Source organism: Pantherophis guttatus, chromosome 1 (genome assembly GCF_059756535.1).
Source record: "Pantherophis guttatus breed Tessera chromosome 1, ASM5975653v1, whole genome shotgun sequence".
NCBI classification, from domain to species: Eukaryota; Metazoa; Chordata; class Lepidosauria; order Squamata; family Colubridae; genus Pantherophis; species Pantherophis guttatus.
In genome coordinates this window covers 101,518,250-101,538,611 of record NC_142063.1, presented here as the reverse complement: position 1 = coordinate 101,538,611, position 20,362 = coordinate 101,518,250, and the positions used below count along the sequence as shown (strand labels likewise).

The 20,362-nt window shown below is 35.9% G+C and overlaps 1 protein-coding gene across 14 annotated transcripts in view; it reads left to right on the top strand.

The window, feature by feature from the left end:
• PLEKHA7 (pleckstrin homology domain containing A7) overlaps window positions 1-20,362 on the top strand; it is a 126,177-nt gene that overhangs the window by 35,542 nt on the left and 70,273 nt on the right. For 2 of the 14 annotated variants that reach the window (XM_087879557.1, XM_087879551.1), the window contains exon 1: window positions 9,913-10,385. The exons of the other annotated variants lie outside the window; for them this stretch is intronic. In XM_087879557.1, the coding sequence (XP_087735683.1) occupies window positions 10,315-10,385 (71 nt within the window). In that variant the 5' untranslated portion in view covers window positions 9,913-10,314. Of the gene's footprint in view, window positions 1-9,912; window positions 10,386-20,362 lie in introns of those variants that run through there. 14 annotated transcript variants of the gene reach the window in all.

Sequence of the window (20,362 nt, the reverse complement as noted above, 5' to 3'; positions counted from 1 at the left end):
TTTTCATGCATCCTCAGCAAATTCTTTTGTTGTTTTCCAAGCTTTGCATGAACACATTCATCTCACTAATTAATTAATCAACTGGCAAATTGCTTTTACCATTATAAAATTTTTCCTATCTTACAATTGGAATCTGGCTTACTATAACTGAAAATCAACATTCCTTGTCCTCTATTTTGGATCAGAGAAGAATACATTGTTGCCTTTAGTATTTGAGGTCTTCAATTTCTTTCTGTCTGAGGAACCTATTAGTTAAAAATATATCAGATCCATGGCTCAAGAACCAAAGTTCTAGTAACAGAAATTTGGCTGTATCTGAATGAATTTTTTTTGGGGGGGCTTTTTAAGTTCTCATAGAATCTCATCAAGTTCTCATGAAATCTAGGAAGTCACATAATGTGAAAAAAATCCATTTTCTTTGGGACACCATCTCATGTACTGAGAGAACAGTAACAGTTATCTTTTCTTAAGGCTAAACATAACCAGGTCTATTCATTCTCCTCATGGGACCATTTCTTATCACATTACTATCCTTTCTATTGTACCAGTTTCAACTTGTTTGAATCCTCCTTAAAGGACACATTATTCAACATGTGTTTGCATCTAAATACATCCTAAACGAATGCGTTTTTTAACAGCAGTTTTACACTGCTGATTTATATTCAGTATGTGATTGATTACTGTTCCAGTGAAATGCTAATAGGTCGTTTTACACAGATTATTATAATACCCCAGCATATTAACACAGTAAAATGGAATGTATGTTAAAATCACAAATAACTTGGGTTTCATACTGCTACCCTGTTTTCCCCAAAATAAGACATCCCCTGATAATAAGCCCAATCGGGCTTTTGAGCGCATGGCAATAAGGCCAAGTGCTTATTTCAGGGTTCAAAAAAAATATAAAACAAATATAAGGGAAACACGGTATATTTTTGATGATGTTAAACCTTGTTCAGAATATTATAAAATTGTAAAGTTAGAAAGACCATTTAGAGGTCATCTAATCTCTTCTATTTGATACCCTTCCAGATACTTTAAGACTGCTATTAATTCTGCCTTAGCATGAAGCCAGCTGGGTGACCTTGGGCCATTCACTTTCTCTCAGCCCTGAGGAGGAGACAATGGCAAACCACTTCTGAAAAACCTTGCCAAGAAAACTGGAGGGACTTGCCTGGGTGGTGTCAGAGAATGACCTAATTCTGATTCTCCCCTAGTTAATCTTCTTGTTTAGGCCATTAGTTCTTAGAGCTCTCTCTCTGGATAAGGACTAGCTTGAACTGAAAGAAGAATGAAAAAAAAAAAAAAAAAGGAAAGGGCAAATAAAAAAAGGACCTGCCCTGCCAAACTCCAGTCTCTGTTTAGTAGTTTTGTATCCTCTAGAACTGTTTAGGTCATCAGAAGCAGCATCCCCAATCAGACACCATGGTCAATCATTCAGGAAACTCTAAGCAGCAGTTAACAGTCAAACAGAAAGCTGCAGCAAACAATTAGCAATCTGTTCTCTCTCTTTTTTTGTCTTGTAACTCATTGTCCAACTCCTGTTTGCTCTCCCTGTTCACTCACTCATAGAACAGTTATTTACATAGGAATAAGGCAATGTTTACTCATTTGTTTTATAAACTTCTGTATGCTTGCGTCCTTCGACTGGAGGTTGAGGCAAAGGCATAAATGTTTTGTGTGTGGTTCCAAGAACAACATTTGGGCTGAATAATCTCCTTAATGTCACTTAGGCTTTGTCAGTTGAACCTAGTTTTCATTCCTTACAGAAATAGAAAAATATTATTTTAAAAATTAGAGATGAAATAGAATGGGTTTTAAATATGCTATTCTGGGTACATGAAATTACAAGATACATCACTGAGGTAATTGCATACCTATCTTGCTCTCTGTTTCTCCTTTCATATATAAGAGTATATAACTAGATTAAATAGTAGAAAATAATTATGACAATGAATTCCCTTTGTAAAATCGCACTTAGCAGCAAAGAATGCAATATTCTTTACTAGACATGGATTATTTACGGAAACAATTATGTTACCTTTTTATTGTAAGAACTGATGAGAAAGATTTAAAATAAACCAGGAATTACAACTAAAGGCATTATATACCCTTTAGACCATATAACTATGCCTAAATCAAATATGAAATTAGAAAGAACATAGGAATCATAAAATTGGATCAGATCCAATGCATATTTCTAGAGTTTTATATTCATTTTTATTAATTTTATTAGAGATTACAATGAGAAAAAAAATTAATACAAACTACAAAAAGTGTAAGATTAAAATGAAAACATAGAACATGTGGAAAAGAAAAGATATATTTCAAATTGTTATGTTCTGTCTCTGCTTTTAAATTGGAGTGCTTGCCAGAGCAAAAGTTTTATTTTATAGATAGATAGATAGATAGATAGATAGATAGATAGATAGATAGATAGATACTTAGATAGATGGATGGATGGATGTGTGTGTGTATGTATTCTGGCATTTTCTTAAGAGACTGACTTTCAATACAGGAATAGAAGGGAAAGATACTATTTAACCCTTTTTCATTGAGTTTCTTGCTGAGCTTTGGAACAGATACTAAATATATGTGGGCAGCACAATGTCTCTGCTATTGCTGTTTGCCAAGTTAAATTTTAAACTTTTGACTATGAACAAGAAAATCTAGGATAGGAAATACTCATGATTGAACTGTCTAGTTTTGGTTCTTCAAGCCCATGAAAGGAGATTTCAGGAAATTTCTGTATGTAGAGTTTACAATCAAGAAGACGTTTCTATAGAAATTTCTCATAGCTAATGAGAAGCATTTGAGAAGAATGATCTTCTGAATATCCTAAGTTCTGAATGAATTTAGCATGCAGTGGTATTGGTTTTAAATGGCAAAAATAAAATAGTAAAGTCATTGTATGTGAGATAGGTTGGAATCAAACTACATGATTTACAGTTCCTGAGTCTGTCTGCTGTGTGATTTCCATGGCAGCAGTTGACATACGGAAGGCTTTCTATGTGTTTTTCAGGCTCTCAACACTTATCCTTCCACTTCCTTTCTTCTGCTTATTCTTCAAACAACAAGCAATCAGTGAGATATGGGCAATTATTCTCTGCTCATTACATTGTTTAACATGTTTAAAATATACAAAAAAGAAACAGAAAAGGAAGAAGGTTTTTTTTAAAAAAGAACAAAACACCTTATAATTTATTGTTATAGTAATCATTAAATCTTGACCATACAAAATAATACTAATCCATCTATTATTTTGTTAAAAGATTGGTCTCATAAATGGAAAGACTAAATCTGAGACAGCTCGTGTCACACTGATGGATTCACATCTTCTTACAACTGCCTAATTACCAATGGAAAAAAAAATCCACAGTTCTCATTTTTACTTCTTTGGCAGCTTCAGGAGGAATGCTTATCTATGGTTTGATCTGTGATTCTTATATTACCAGAACTTCACACTCAGTGTCACCAAAATCAATTGCTCCAATTCTGGAAGCAAGCATGAAGCAAGCCACAGTGTTCCAGCTCACACCTTACTAAGGACTTAGCTCCAAGTGACTCAACTTCCTGCAGCCTTTTTAGGATGACCACTTTATTTAAATCTAACACATTTAAAATTACACACTGGCAAAAAAATCAGAACACAAAATACAAGGTGGGCGGAGACGACATCGTAGATGACCCTCACTCTGTCAAGGACCTTGGAGTACTCATCTCTAATTATCTAAGTCCCAGAGCTCACTGTAACAGCATTGTCAAAAAGGCATTAAGAGTTGTTAACATAATCTTGCGAAGCTTCTTCTCCAGTAATATTGTACTGCTAACTAGGGCATGCAAAACCTTTGCTAGACCAATTCTTGAATATAGCTCATATGTCTGGAACCCGCACTGCATATTGGACATTAATACAATTGAGCGAGTCCAGAGATATTTCACGAGAAGAGTCCTCCATGCTTTTGCTCTCAACAGAATACCTTATGCCACCAGGCTTGAAATTTTAGACTTAGAAAACTTAGAACTACGCCGCCTTCAGTCTGACCTAAGCGTAGTACACAAAATTATTTGCTACAACGTCCTACCTGTCAATGACTACTTCAGCTTCAACCGCAATAATACACGAGCACACAATAGATACAAACTTAAAGTAAACCACTCCAAACTCGATTGCGGAAAATACGACTTCATCAGCAGAGTGGTCAATGCCTGGTGTGCACTACCTGACTCTGTGGTTTCATCCTCAAACCCCATAACTTTAACCTTAGATTGTCTACTGTTGACCTCACCCCATTCCTAAGAGGTCTGTAAGGGGCATGCATAAGTGCACCAACATGCCTACCGTCCCTGTCCTACTGTCCCCATTTATTCATATCCATTCCCTGTATTCATAATCATGTTTATACTTATATCTGTTATCTTATACATGCTTGACAAATAAAATATATGTATATGTATATAACTCATTTCCTGTTTCAAAAACAAATGCCATTACCAAAGGCACACTGAAGTCCTTTATCTCTCTGAACTTGAGAAGCCACTTTCACTAGTGGGCATAAGGTTAAATATTCTGAAGAATACACACTCACACCGATTCATCCTATCCCTGTCATAGTCTTGTTTTGGACACCCTTGTTCCCTTTTCCATATCCTTGAAAATAAGAGAAAGGTACATTATTTCCATCATGCAAGAAGTTGATTCCATAGGATTCAGCCCCCTTTCTCCCTTCCCCTCCCCCCCGCACATTGAAGCACAGGTGTATCGCTTTTCTACTTCACAATTGCGAAAGGAATTCCTTTGTTTTGAGGACTGATTTGCTTCATGGTCTTTAAAATTGGGAACTTTAATATTTTCACGTGGAAAAACTATGATGTGTCTTTGTACTCCTATTTGGAAACGGCTTCTTGTTGCATCATTACGATTGCCTTTAATGAGATATTTATCCCATCTGTTGCGATTTTCTTCCTGAATCCTTGAGCTTTCTTTGTGAATCAGAAAAAATTACCATTCCATCTGTAACAAGTACAGCTACAGAGGTACATGGGGAATGTCTTAGATCCCACAGTTAGAAGAACCTTTCTCCTAATTGATCAGATTCAGACTGTAATCAATATCTTTTCATTATCTTATTTGGGACTGCATTAGGTGGGCACTTTCTTTCATTGCTAGAAGAACCGGCAAATTCCACTTCTGGCTGGCCCCAGAGTGGGGTGGGAATGGAGATTTTGCAGTATCCTTCCTCTGGAGTGTGGTGGGAATGGAGATTTTGCAGTATCCTTCCCCTGGAGTGGGGTAGGAATGGAGATTTTGCAGTAGCCTTCCCCTGCCATGCCCACCAAGCCATGCCCGCCAAGCCGCACCACACCCACCAAGCCACACCCATAGAACCGGTAGTAAAAAAAATTAAATTTCACCACTGCCTTGGACTCTGCAACTATTGTAAATACATTCCTGTTGCCAAGGGTCTGAATTTTAATCAGGTGACCATGGGTTGTTGCGGAAGGTCATAAGTGCATAAACTAGTTGTAAGTCACTTTTTTCAGTGGTTGTAAATTTGAACAGTTGCTAAACAAATGGTTGTAAGTTGAGAACTACCTATATTTGCTTTTTTTGTAAAAGAAATACACTTAATAGAAATCTATTTGTAGACAAATTGTCATACATTTCTTAATTATATAATTGTTCAGAAAGAATATTGTCCTTGATTACAGCAATTACAAGACTGGCTGACTAGTTCTAAAGAGAATGTTTTTGCAGTAATGTAAATGGAGAGAAGGGAATCCATAAAGAAAATTATAGTCTTATAGTTCTATCTTTCTTCTTTAGTCATGCCTTCTGAATAACTTTCTTCCCATTAGCACAGTATGCCTTCCTGTTAGGAAAGTGATTATTAGGTAGTTTTGGATCACCAAATAATACCTTCAAAAGAATGTCAACATATTGCAACCAATTGAGTTAAATTAATTTATTTCAGTGGCTGGATGCATTTTCAAGGGAAAACATAGAACACAAACATACATTATATATTATGAGCTAGACTAATTGCAGATTAATTTCAATATAAATATCTCTGCATAAATTTTGAAATATTTCCAATTATAGCTGCAACATGCTTCATTTTAAGGCTCTCTGATCAAAGTTGAAATCCTTTGTAGTCCTTCACTTACAACCATAATGGAGCGCCAAAATTTCTGCTTCTGAGTGAGACAGTGAATTTTGCCCATTTTACGACCTTTCTTGCCATAGGTGTTAAGTGAAGACAGCAGTTGTTAAGTTAGTTAGTTAATTAATTAGTTAGTTAGTTAGTTAGATAAATTAAGTGAATCTGGCTTCCCCATTGACTTTGCTTGTCAGAAGGTTGCAAAAGATGTTCACTTGACATCCGGACACTGCGACCGTCATAAATATGAGCCACTGCCAAGTGTCTGAATTTTGATCCTGTGACCATGGGGATGCTGCAACAGTCATGAGTGTCAAAAAAGTTCATGTCACTTTTTTTCAGTGGCGTTGTAACTTTGAATGGTCACTAAATGAACTATTTTAAGTTGAGGGCTACCTGTATGAGTTTTGCCTTCCTTCACTTCTTGGTCAGTTACCTAAAACAGTAGCTGCTTTTTCTTCTCTATGAACAGTCATCATATTCATAAGCCAGTAATATTAATAAATACTACTATATGAATACTTTCTTCTTGATAGTCAGAGATTTTTATTAAGGTTTTCTTAGTGTGCCTGTTCTGTAACCATTATGTTTTCTTGTTCCTTTAAATATTGCATCAATTTGTTAGGATGGGGAAGAACAAACTTAAGCACCACTAGCACTAGCACTTAGCCTTACATACAGCTTTACAGTGCTTTACAGTCCTCTCAAAGCAGTTTACAGAGTCAGCATATCGCCTCAACAATCTGGGTCCTAATTTTACCAACCTAGGAAGGATGGAAGGCTGAGTCAACCTTGATTCTGGTGAGATTCGAACTGCCAAATTGCAGACAGCTGGCAGTCAGCAGAAGTAGCTTGCAGTACTACATGCTAACCACTGCACCACCACGGCTACCTAGCAAGATTAAATGTCTATGATTATATGAACCATCAGGGCCCAGGAAATTTCCATCTTAAATTTTGAATGGGATTGCACACACTCGGATGGATTTGATGTGCAGTTTAGGGTTCTTTCTGGAGTCCTGCTCAAAGAGCCAGAAATACTTTTGCATAGATTTGTATTGGGTTCCAGTTGTGCCCATTTCTGGACTCAGTGGCCCTTTTCTCCATTGCCCCTGATTTGATTAGGTCACATGTGGAGTACTGCAGTATGGTGCATTTAGAGCTGCCCTTGAAGACCACTTAGAACTTCACTTGTTTTGAAGGTGGAGATATGATGTACATCCATATGACATCTCTGCTCTGTGAGCTGCACCGGTTACCTGGGTGCTTCTGAATACTCTTCAGGGTGCTGGTTGCCACCTACTAAGTCCTACATGGCATAGGACCCATTTATTTGAGAGCCCATGTGTCTCTTATTGTTTCTGCCCAAAATGTAGCAATAGCAATAGCACTTAGACTTACTTACTTATTTATTTATTTATTTATTTATTTATTTATTTATTTATTTATTTATTTATTTATTTATTTATTTATTTATTTATTGCGATTTATATGCCACCTTTCTCCCTAGGGACTCAAGACGGCTTACAAAATGACAACTTCAATACAAATCACAATACAATACCAAATTAAAATCAGTAACCCAATTAAAAAACGATTTAAAATTATACCAGTGTACCCCCAAATGGATCAGTTTAATTGGCGGAAGAAATATATCCCTTCACAGTACTTTACAGCCCTCTCTAAGTGGTTTACAGAGTCAGCCTATTGCCCTCAACAATCTTGAGTCCTCATTTTACTGACTTCAGAAGGATGGAAGACTGAGTCTACCTTGAGCTGGTCAGAATTGAACACCTGAGCAGTGAGTTAGCCTGCAATACTGCAGTCTAACCACTGCGCCACCGTAGTTCATGTAACCAGGCAGATTGGCATGCTCTAAGTCCCTTCCATTAAGCGATGTTATTTGATGGGACCCAGGAGTGTATTTTTGCCGATCCTCTGGAACAGCATCCCCCTCCCCCCAAAGAGGGCAAAATGTGGTCTCCTTTAAACATGCTTTGAAGATCTGGATTTCCCAAAACTCTGGACTGGGCTGGGATGTGGGCTTCCTCTGTGAAAAGTTTTGCAGCCCTTTAGTAGATGGTTGTTTCACTGGGATGACCATCTTTCTTTTGTGGTCTAGTTTGATGTTTTATACCTTCGTTATTGATTTTGCATGCTATTGAATGGTAGATGAATTGAGTAGATTTAGAATTTTTTAAAAATCGCTTGCCCTAACATTTTCTGGGATGTTTTTTCAACTTTCTTTTCTATCTTGGATAATTTTAAATAAAATGACCCTCTCAGAGAAGTTATTGGTTGTCAAAAGACCATATGAAGACTCTGTAAGAACAGAGAGACAGGCCCTATAGTGAAATCTCAAGAGAGAAAGAAAACTAAGGTCAGATCCTTAATGATATTAGGCCACTTCGACATTTTCAGAAAACTGAAATGTTGTGAGCTTGATCGGCCACAATATAGTTGTAACTACAAATACTGTATTGAGAGTAGCTTCTTCTTATCTATTTCTCTGTGGAAACTATGCGTATTTGTCGCTTTTTCCCTGACACAAACATTTTCAAACAGATCATATACGGAGAGTACGCAAACAACAAAAGCAAATTTCCATTACAGACATTTTTTCCTTATGGAAGTTTCTATTCACTGGCATGGGAAGGATCCTATACTTCTGAAAAATAATGTGAAGGTGAAGTCATTCCTGCCAAAGAGAGTACTCTCGGATATGCCAAATATTTTTCAGCAATGCAGTCCCCTCCTCCGCTGTCTGCAAATAAATGGACACCACAGAATGACCTTGTTGGTTCAGTGGCATATATCGGGTACAGGGAATATGTGAAGGCCAGGCATGCCAGTTTCTACCAAGTTCTTTCTTTGTGACAACTCAGAGCTGTACTTCATAGTATTCATTGCACCATTGCTCTTCTGAGTTGCAGTTATATGCTATTATACAAATCATTATGCATAGCACCTACTGTCATCTCAATTGATTGAGTTGCTGTTTTCAATCCACAGACCACCCCGCCATAAATCTTCCTGCTTGTATTCTGTATAATTTTATAAGCAATGTTTTGATAATGTTTTTCTACTTAGCATATTAAATTCGGCCCCTTTTTATAGAATGCAATCATGTACAATGTAACCCACCATTTCCATGATGCCAAAGTTTTACTGGCAGTGGATAATGCAGAAAAGAGTGAGGGAGAGGGATAAGTGGTTATTGCTCATACTTTCTGTTGATCGTTCAATTTATTTTTATTTACCTCTGAAGAGATACAAAATAGAGACATTTCAAAGAAGGCAAACCTTAATTTTGCACTTAATTCTACGTTCATTACAAAACACAAAAATAGATGAAACAAGTAACACGAATTTGACATGAATAAATAACACAAATTTGACACAGATTTACATAAAATCTGTAAAAAATACATGCATTGATTTATATGGCCAAAGACCATATAGTATGTTTTAAACATACTTGGCTTAGCCGAAGGAATCCTTGTATTGTTATGAGTATGTAGAAACAATAGATCGGTAACAACAGCATACATAGTACAATTAGGTGCTATTTATTTATTTTGTTTACAAACTATTTCCTTTCCAAAATTCAAGGTCATATGTCTTTCTATTTCCAGGGGAATTCTTGTCCTGGAGATAAAATCATATTTCACCTGCAGTCTTGATCGTCATTAGCTGATAGGGGGGATTTGCAGCATTGGCAATAAGTTATGCTGGTGGTTGGCTGACTGCCAAACCAGGCTGCTGTTTAAGATACTGGGTCTCTCTCGCTCTTTTTCTCTCGCCCTTGTTCTCTCCCGACAGCATTCTGTGTCCCGTCTTTGCAAAAAGAATACCGTATAAGGTTTTTTGTTTTTTGTTTATCCTCTTGGAATGAGATGCTGCTTGTTCCTGCTTGAGAAATTAGACATCTCTGATTTTGTGATGGGTGCTATTTAGGAGGGATTTGATTGTGGGAAATTTTGCTGCTCAGGAAGAAGCAATCAGAAATGCAGCAGAATCCTAAGACCAGCTCAGAATGCACTTGGGTTTTCTTTGGCTGGTTGCTGAGTGATTTCTCTACCGATGGATGCCTGTGTTAATACCTCACCTCTAATATTTGGAATATGAAAGAAATGTGACTTCAGTATATGAAATGGGAAGTAAGTCTGGATTTTCAAATTCTGTTTCTCAGCCAGAACATCCTTTCTTCCAGTTTTCCTGCAGGTATGTACACGTTTAGCTTTTGTTTTGTTGATAAATTTAACCTCATAAAACTGTGCTGGGTGCCTAGTTTTGCCTGGAGCCATATGAATACTTGCCGGAAAACTCTCTGAATGAAGAACAAAGGCAGCATTTAACAGTAAATTTCTGATATGCTTTTTTGTACTAATTTTTAGTTGTTTTTTTTATTAAAAACAATGATTTGTTTAACAGGAATTAAACAGGAAGCTGGTCATTCGTGACTAGTTCTTCTAACCCATTGTTTTCTTTTGTTACAAATAGTATTGCTTCAAAATAAATCCTTTTAGTGCAGCATTTTCTAAATGGTATTTATTGTGTGCGTGATAGTTGTTTTGTTGTCTATTGCACTGAACCTTATTGCAAAAAAAATTAATTATTGCATTATTCCACTAAAAACGCTCCTCAGCCAAATTGTGTCCCCAGTAAATCAGCTCTGCAGTGACTAACTTGATTATACTTTCAAAGGTTAGAGCAAGATGGGCTTTGAATATTTTATGTGGAAAAATAATGAAGGTTGATATAAGCAATCATTGTTAAGTCCCTTTGTATAAAGAAAGAAATACTATATTTAAAATAGTTTCAGATCTACCTTTTATAGGCATGTTGTGACAAGGCTAATAGGTTTCAAGACTTAAAGAAATTACTTTTTCTTGTATTGATGTCTAAAGAATAATGAAGAACAAAAAAGGAGCTAAGCAAGTCATATTCTCAGCTTTCACCAGCTATCTTGGGTTTCTGGCACACCTTTCTGAAGGAATGCAGTCTTTGTTTACTATATATTTCATGCCTGTGTCTCCTTCTAGTGCAAGAGTGAAGAGTGAAATAAGAAGTAAGAGCTGGAGTTTAGCTGGAGTTTCTGTATAATTACTCATGCATTCAAAATGTGTTTGAGGAAGAAGAAGAAAAAATCAAGTTAATCATTAATGCATCCAAGGCACAAAAACTTATCTGGCAATAGATTTCAGAATGTTTGCACTTATGCTAGTTTCTATTAAGTGTTATAAAGCAATCATTAAAAGGTATCATGAGTGGAGTGCTTTATTGTCTATAGTTGTACAGTTTGAAAAACATTGACCATTCCTCCCCAGTGTGAGCTTCTACCAGTTTAGAAGACTCCAAAACTAAGATAATGGTAAATAATTGGTGTATCCTTATTTCATGGCTTGCACAGATTTATAAATAAAAGAAATAATTTTTGAAGAAATCCCAGAAGTCTATATCCTTCCAGATATATAGAATGTGACCACACTGTCAGAAAGTAATCTTCCTACTTCACATTGGATGGCAGGAACAGGAATACCTGGCTGTACTGCTACATTTGCTTTGGGATGTTGAAGGACTTAATTAGCAGTTACATCTATGTTGAAGTCACTTGGAGAATGAAAAGATGTTGTACATTGTGTCTCATTCATTTTTTTTGAGATAGATGATGGTAGTAGTTGTTGTAGGTCTTTTTCAGCCTGGTTTGGATATGGCTTGCAAATCACTTCATCAAGATGCCTATCCGATATTGATTATGGAGGCACAGCATAGCTGATAAATGGTTCCTTATAATAATCAGTAAATATGTGGCTATTTAAATCTTTACAATATTTTTATTTCTTATTCATTTTTATCTGCATAGTTTCAAATAATGAGCAGTTTGAGACTTTAATGCCATGTATTACTTCTGTTTGGATGGACATTTTGTATGTGTGTGTGTGTGTGTGTGTATTTAATTACAATGCCAAAAATCAATGATACAGTTTGGCATCATGCTGAAGTGGGGAAAAGTGAACATTGCTATGAAAGCCTTAAATGTGTTTTACATGATAACACATTTTTAAAAATAAAATTCCAGACTCTACCTACCAAGCTCAAGAAATAGGAACAATCTTGGACCCAAAACATTCATGGCACAATCCCATCTACTTTCCATTATTGCACAGTCCAATGTTGTCATTGTCTTCCCAAAATATTGCATAGTTCTTGGCCACCAAAACTCATCCATAATGGATAGGTGTTCTCTTAACATTTTCTTAACTATTCTGATTTATATTCCAATTTTGTCTTCTATGGTGCTGCTTTTAATAGGTTGTCTTTTTTTCCCCTTTTGGGTAAAGACAGATACAAAGAATGAATTAAGCAGTTCTGCTCTCTCCCTGCTGTCCATCACCTCCTTCCCAATTTCACCCATTAGTTGACTGATCATTCCCTTGACTTTTTTTTCTTGTTTTTTTAACTTATTGAAAGAAACTTTTAAAAATTATTTTTGGCATTTGTTGCAAGTAGTTTATTCTAAGCCTTAGCTTTCCTTTTACTCATCCTTGCAGATTCAGGCTACTTGCTGGTATTCTGTTTTAGTTATGTGTGTCTCTTTCCATTTTTCATATTTATCATTTTTGCCACTTAGTTTATCAGATAACTTTTTATGCAACTATGCTGGTTTTGTCTGGGGTGCCTTATTTTTTTTCCCCAGTGGTATTGTGCTAGACTGGGCTTTTATGATCTCATTTGTCAGATTTTCCAAGCATCTTGAATTGTTTTCTCCTTTAAGATTTCCATCCATGGAAATCCTCCCTAAGCCCTCTCTAGAAAACTGTTGAACCAGTTCTCTTAGAGTCTAAGACCCTAGTGTGACTTTGTTCAATTACTTGTGCATGTATTATATTGAATTCCTATATGACATGGTCACATGGTTCCCACAACTTCAACCCTTTCTATCATTTCATTCCTGTTAGTAAGAATTAAGTCCAGTATAGCTGACCCTCTCCTCGGAGGACAAAGTTGTCTGCTAGGTTAGTCATGAACCTATTTGATCTTCTACTTGGTGCATAGTTTGTCTCCCATCTGATGACAGGGTAGTTAAAGTCTCTCCTCTCTCTTTTTTTTTAAATTAATGTTTAAATAGTTAAACTTTAACATTGTTAGATATGACTCTAGTGATTTAATACCACCATTGTTCTAGACTAGGGTCAAACATGATTTCATTGAGGGCCGCATCAGGGTTGTGTTTGATCTCGGGGGGCCGGGGTGGGCATGGCCAGGGTGGGCGTGGCCAGCATGATGTCACTTGTGTCGGGGAGCACCTGTGGTGGCCTGAGCACTCTGCCAGTGAAAACAGGCTACCAAGCTCCATTTTCGGTTGGGATGGCCTCCTGCAGCCTTCTGTCAGTGAAAATGGAGCTTGGTAAGGCCATATGCGGCCCTCATGAGCTATTTTCGCTGGCAGAGGCACCGCAGGCTCATTCTTCGCTATTTCCAGGGCAGCCCTGCGGGCCAGATTTAAGCACCCTGCGGGCCAGATCTGGCCCCTGGGCCTTGAGTTTGACATCCCTGTTCTAGACTTTAATTGGGGAAATATCCTGTGATTCTTTTTACTGTAAGGCTCAGTATGCCTCCTCTTAAATATTCAAGTTTAGAAAAACAAGTAAAACAGACTTTTAAACAGCAACTTTACAATTCATTAAGAGTAGGGAATATTCATTTTGAAAGAAAAAGAGTCTGAAATCAATTTTCAAGTACCAGTATACAACAGGACTATATCCAACTGTATATCCATATCTGCTTTAGGATGGGATAAGCAGCCTTGAAGGCAAGGTATAATTTAATAATTTTAAAATTGCAAAGCAGTTCATGGTGGTTTTCCTCTATAAGGCATTAAACAAGATTATATATTATATCAAAAGCTATTGAATTGGCAACCACTGCATTTCTATCTGGATGCCTGGTTGAGAATGGTGGAACATTTATTTGCAGTTTTCTGCTGTTTCTTTGTAGCTTACATGGGTTGTTTGCAGATCTGGCATTTCACTATTATCTGTGTCAGATTTTTTTCATCAAATTCAAGCAAGACGTTGTGTGCTTTGCATCAGTGCCTGAGCATAATAATGTACTAGAGAAACAAGATAATAATCTGAAGCTCAGCCTAGACAAGACAGATGAAATAGTAAGTGCTACCAATTTGGGGCTATTCTGGAAAGTGCTATATTCGACCAAAGCAGAAAATCTGCTAAAATTTGGAAATTCTGAGTGCTTTTATATGCCATATATGGCCATATCAAATTCATGCACAGTTTCAGTCTTTAATAGCTTAGTGATTGGACCCCTACATATCAGAAGTTTTCCATGTATATTTAACTAAGTCTGTGTGATCTGTACCAAAAATTATTTTCCTGTGTATCTATTAATGTAATAAAATAGATGCTGCCAAACTTTCTTGACAGTGACATTCTAGTTGCATAATATCTACCAAAGACATTTGCCTACATTCATATAACTTCTAATGTTGCAAAACACTAGTTACCCATTGCATATTTTAGTAGTTCATTCATATTTGTCTCTTAATTTTTTTTACTTCGGAAATTTTTGTATTTTAAACATATAATTGTACTTTATTGCATATTATACATTTGATAACAAGGTGGTTTCATGTAGTAAATAGGGCTTTCGTCTAATCCATGCTTTAATAGCAAAATCAATAATTATGTGATGGGTACCATCCCTACATAAAAATGTTTTTGGATCTAGTTAGGATTGTTTAAGGGATGAAATGGGTGCCTTAAGCTAAAAACTGGTTGCATAATAGAAAACCAATCAAGACATATACTGGAAGAATCATTTCAAAGTTCAAGGACCATTGGTATATTTTTCTAAGCAATATATTATGGGTTTTTTGTCCCCATGTTACTGCATTCAGCCGTAATTCCAGTGCCGTTATGTCTGCATAACATAAATAGAAGGAAGTCTAGAAGTCTCTACTCTATCCCCGATAAAGACAGGCTAACCAAACTGAGTGTACATGGTTGAAATTTCAGCAGTATTTTAGCTAAGTAATTAGTAGGTGGAAACATTTCCAGTTGGAGGAGTGAGGAAAAAATTCATACTGAAAGGGTGACAATGTGAACAACAATATTACTAATTAAATATTAAATCGCCAGAGAAAATTATATATTAATTAATAGATCAGGGGGAGTTCAGATTTAAACTAGTTAGAGCATGATTTCTAGCACTGTTAAGCAACTGATAATGCTAATTCCATTTCTTAATAATTGTCACAGTATGTATATGGTAAATTTTTTAAAAAAGTAATGTGTTATAACATTTGTTACAACCCAAGAGACTATAAAATGTCTTTGCCCAATAGAAGCAGAAAGATTTCTTCATGGGCTGAGATGTTAGGCTGAGAGGATTTGGATATTTTAATTATAAACCAAAGCTAAAACAATGGTATGATAATTAAAATCTAATATGATTCTGAAAGATGTACAATGTACATATAAACAATTAAAATAAATGATGTTAGATTATATTGATATAGGTTTACTTAGCTCTTTCTGACTAAAGACCTTACTTGATCTTTGAGTATATGAGCAGACTGCATGCCAAAAAGTAATGGATAGAGCCAAGACAGTCTTTGAATTCAATTATATTTTAAATATTATTACTGATGTTGTCCTCTTTCATAGTATGATTAGGTAGCAACTTTTGATGGTCTTTGGGATATAAGTCTTTTTTACCTCTGCATTAAATGGTGCATAGTTCCAAGTTTTAGAAGCAAGAATTTCTGTCCTGTTTTGTATTAGGCTATGTTGGGAAATAAATCCTAAAAAGAATAGTTTAACTTATGTTTGGCTTAGAGAAGAAAAAATTAAGGTTAGACATAATAGCAGTCCTTATATATCTCAAAGAGATATATAAAAATGCAATAGATGATATATGATAGATAATAGATAGATAATATTTAATAATATAAGCATAAAGGTGTTTAACAATGTAAACACAATGATAAAATAGCAGTATGTCAATAGTACAGTGCAGTAATATGAAACTATTTTTCAGTAGTGTTCAGTTTCAGTTCTTACCAGAAATAAATAAAATATCAAAACATACAATGTGGTGTACTTTGGTTTTAATGTGTTAATATATTAATATCTAAAACAAATTCTTGCAAACCATCAAATTGTTAATGCACACTTATTTTCCTTTACATGTATAGATGACAAAAAAGTAACGGTTTTTGGAGTATAAAAATATTACTTGAAGATTGCTTAAGATTTCTCGAGAATTCAAATTTACACTTATTTATTATGTGCATAATTTAATCCATTTTTGTTGGCATTTCAGTTTTAGCAGTATTAACAGCCAAAAGTGGCGATGAAGTAATTCTTTTCACACATTCATTAAAGCATCTGGTTATTCTAGTATTCTCAAATAATATACTCCAATCTGGATGGAAAATCGGATTCATGTTCTCTGTAGGAATTCAAGGGCATGATATTAAGAAAAGCTTTCTTTCCTCACCTTTGCCATTACCCTGGCCTCAGAATAAGCTCTACAGCAAGCAGCAGAAACCTGCTGCTCAGCTTCAGAACTTCCTTACTTTGATCTGCTGTTGAGATTTGATAATATTTCAAATGCTGCTGTCCCTGAAACCTATTTAGATGAAATACTTTCTTGTTCTTTTTTTCAAAAAAGAACGTTTGACTCTTATAGAATGTTTTGTTTCATTTATTTTCTCCCAGTTGCCATGTTTTTTATTCATCAGAAGGAGTCTGGAAGCACCTTTACAATATTAGAGCATTTGATGAAGTGAACTCGCACAATCTCATGTCTTTTAATAAAATCCGTTGATCATAAAAGGTGCTATCAGATCTTCCAAATTTTTGGGTATTGTAGACTAATCCCACTCTCATTCCTCAGTGCTTTTATTTAGCATGTCTTCTGAAGTGCCTATCAAACACATCCTCTTAGGATAAATGTTTGGGCAGGCTGACTTTACTTTTTCTTCTATTTCCATTCTCATCTCATCTGTTTTATTCCTTTCAACTTTTTGGGAAACTAAGGAATAATTTCTACAGAAAGCAAGGATATTTAGCTAAATGATGTCTACTTTATACCAGATGAAATCCACAGGAACATAATCATCAATATAAAGTAGTAAGTAACTGCAGGAATTTAGCTGTTTCCTCGATTTAAATTTCTTATTTAATTAAAAATATGTCCTATTGTCAATCCTCTAAACCTATCCTCACGAGGACTTATATATATATCCACACACACCCTGCAATAAATATACTACAGTTCCTTCACTTTATAGAAAACATGGGTTAAAAGAAAGAAGCTTGAAATACTATTTTTCTTAGAGAAACAGAGAAGAAAAGGCTCTTTAGTAACATTGTTTTACTATTATGCTGAAAAAACAAACTATTCTGATAACTTCACAGTGTATTTTATTTTTCCGCTTAATCTAGGAAATGTGTGATTTCAATCTTTTTAGTACCAGCTGCTTGCAAGTTTGTGATCAGAAATGGGGAGAAGTTATCTAAGGAGCTGTCCAAGAACCTTAGCAATTTATCTCCCAAATATCTAGCTTTATTAAATTAGAAACCAGGGATCTGCATCCTACCCAACAACTACAGTATCATAAACCTTAAAGGTGCTTGTGCTCCTAAGGTCCACACAGTATTCAATTGACAAGGGCCTTCCCCCCTCCACATACTTCTCTGTCTTCTACTGTCTACTGTCTCTTTCTAGAAAAATATGCTTCACTGTCTCTTTGCCTCGTCTCACAGTCACTCTTGGTTAGGGATTGGCTGGGCTTGGAGAGGAGGATGCGTTGACTATCTTTGAGCATCTTTTCACACTTAGATGGCTCCTTGTTTCACTGCCTTTTCAACTGAAAGAGTCACGCAGTGAGATGGAGGTGGTTCCTTTCTATTGGTATGTTACAGCTGCCCGTAATAGAATTACCTGCTCTCTTTTCAGCTTCAGGAGTTCCAGTTCTATGGGTAGTTTTTGAATTGTAACTATTCATTTAACAACTGTTCGAAGTTATAACAGCACTGAAAAAAGTGACTAACAACCAATATTTCCATGACCGACACAACATCCCCATGATCATGGGATCAAAATTCAAGAGCTTGGGAATTAGCATGTATTTAAGATGGCTGCAGCATCTCGGGGTCATGTGATTGCCATTTGTGGCCTTGCTAGCCAGCTTCCAACTGGGAAAGTCAATGTGGGAAGCCAGATTTACTTAGCAACCAATTCAATTCAATTCAGTTCAAACCTTTATTGTCAGAGTACAACATGTATACAATGAGATTGGCTGAGCCTCCCTTTGTGCACCCCCCCAACACAATACAACTCACAGTGAAAGACCAAAAAACAAACAAACAAACAAACAAACAAACAAACAAACAAACAAACAAACCCTAGCCCAGTGAATCCTACTAACAAAATTCAGTCCTATTTCACCATGTGAACTTATTGCATGTTGTGCCGGCTCTGCAAGTCAACCACATGATTCACTTAACAAATTTGAGCATTTTACAGTCTCTGGCCCCATACGGCTCTTTGGTTGTTTCTGTTTGACCCATGTGAGGTCAATCAAAAATTAGAAAGTTAATGTAAATAAGCATGCCACTTGGGGCAAGAGAAGAAGCTGGGTTGGGTCCAGCTCTGTGTAGTCCTGATGAACTCCTTCAGTCAGTCGGTGGCCTCAGGAGGGCAAGGAGACAAAGTCCTTTTCTACACCTGTGCAGTGTTCACCTCTTACTTGGAGCTGCCTGAGGAGCTGTCACGATGGAGTTTGAGGATATCAAACCAAGTTTCATTGATCAGGTTACTTTGGTTCAGCCCTCCACTACATTTCCAGTTTCTCATGTGGCCCCCTTGGGAAAATTAATCACCCAACCTTGACTTAACTGCAGTGATTTGCTTAACAACCATGGCAAAAAAGTCATAAAATCGAGCATGACTCATATAACAAGTGCCTTATTTAGCACAGAAATTCTGGACCCGATTGTGCTGTAAATTGAAGATTACCTGTATATTTATTATACACCAGAGAAGGTGTGAGTTGTAACAGGAAATAATGTAGCAGTTGGAAATTGGCTTTCCTACCTACAGTTAAAATTACATTCTCTCAGACTTTTGTAGTAATTCCAAGCATTTACATCTAGATTTTATTTGTACCTAATCTCAGAAAATTGGGATCACCTTTTTTTTAAATGTTCATGTACAAAGACTATTATTTATATTAATTTGTATTTGCAGAAAAAAATAAAATTTTGTGTTTTCTGGAAAAAACATTATTTATTTCACATTTTTTCTCTTATTCAAAGTATTGATTCAGAAGTACAAATTCCATATGAAGTGAGATTAATCAGTTTCCTGGAAATGAGAACTCCTATGTAATCTAAGTTGGTTGGTATCCAAAAGATTAATCTACATGACTGAAAAAACATTATTTCACAGAACTGATTATTATATTAAACCTTACAGTATATTCCTCGGGTATATTTTATTACATTACAAGAGTATTACATATTTTTAAAGTTCTTAATTCTTCCATTTATGAAGATATTTATTAAAAAGCAACTGTTTATGAACTATCCCAGTGTAGAAAGCCAAGAAGATGGCATTGAAACAAATATTCAGAAATGAGAATTTTAATTCTTCTGTCAGTTTTCTGATTTGGATTTCTTCTGAGACTGATACTGCCTTTTGAATAACTGCAGTGTTTGGTACTGAACATAATTATAAGTAGGAGTTCTTTTCTTTTCCATTTTTTCTGTAATATAAAAAGGTTGTTACATATTATTAATAAAAATACGTTGTGCAGTAAATCCCTACTTAGGCAACCTGGTAATTAAAGGGCTTTTTTCCAACCAGTCCAATCATATCATGAGATTGAGGTCTCACCTCTCCAAACAATAACATGTCACTATGCCCCAAATATGATCACCAACACTGTGCTGCTATTGATATAGTAAGACCTCCATCTCTACCTACTAGAAACAATAGTGATAGCTGCTCTTCTTAGAGAACTTCTTAGAGAACTTCGAGAACACTTTTGGATCAATTTATTGAAATCTCAATTGCTGAGGGACTGAGGGTCTAAGATAGCATCTTACTAAATCAAATCTCTAGCTGCATTGCTTCAGGCTATGTGTAAAATAGAGAACTTTTGCAAA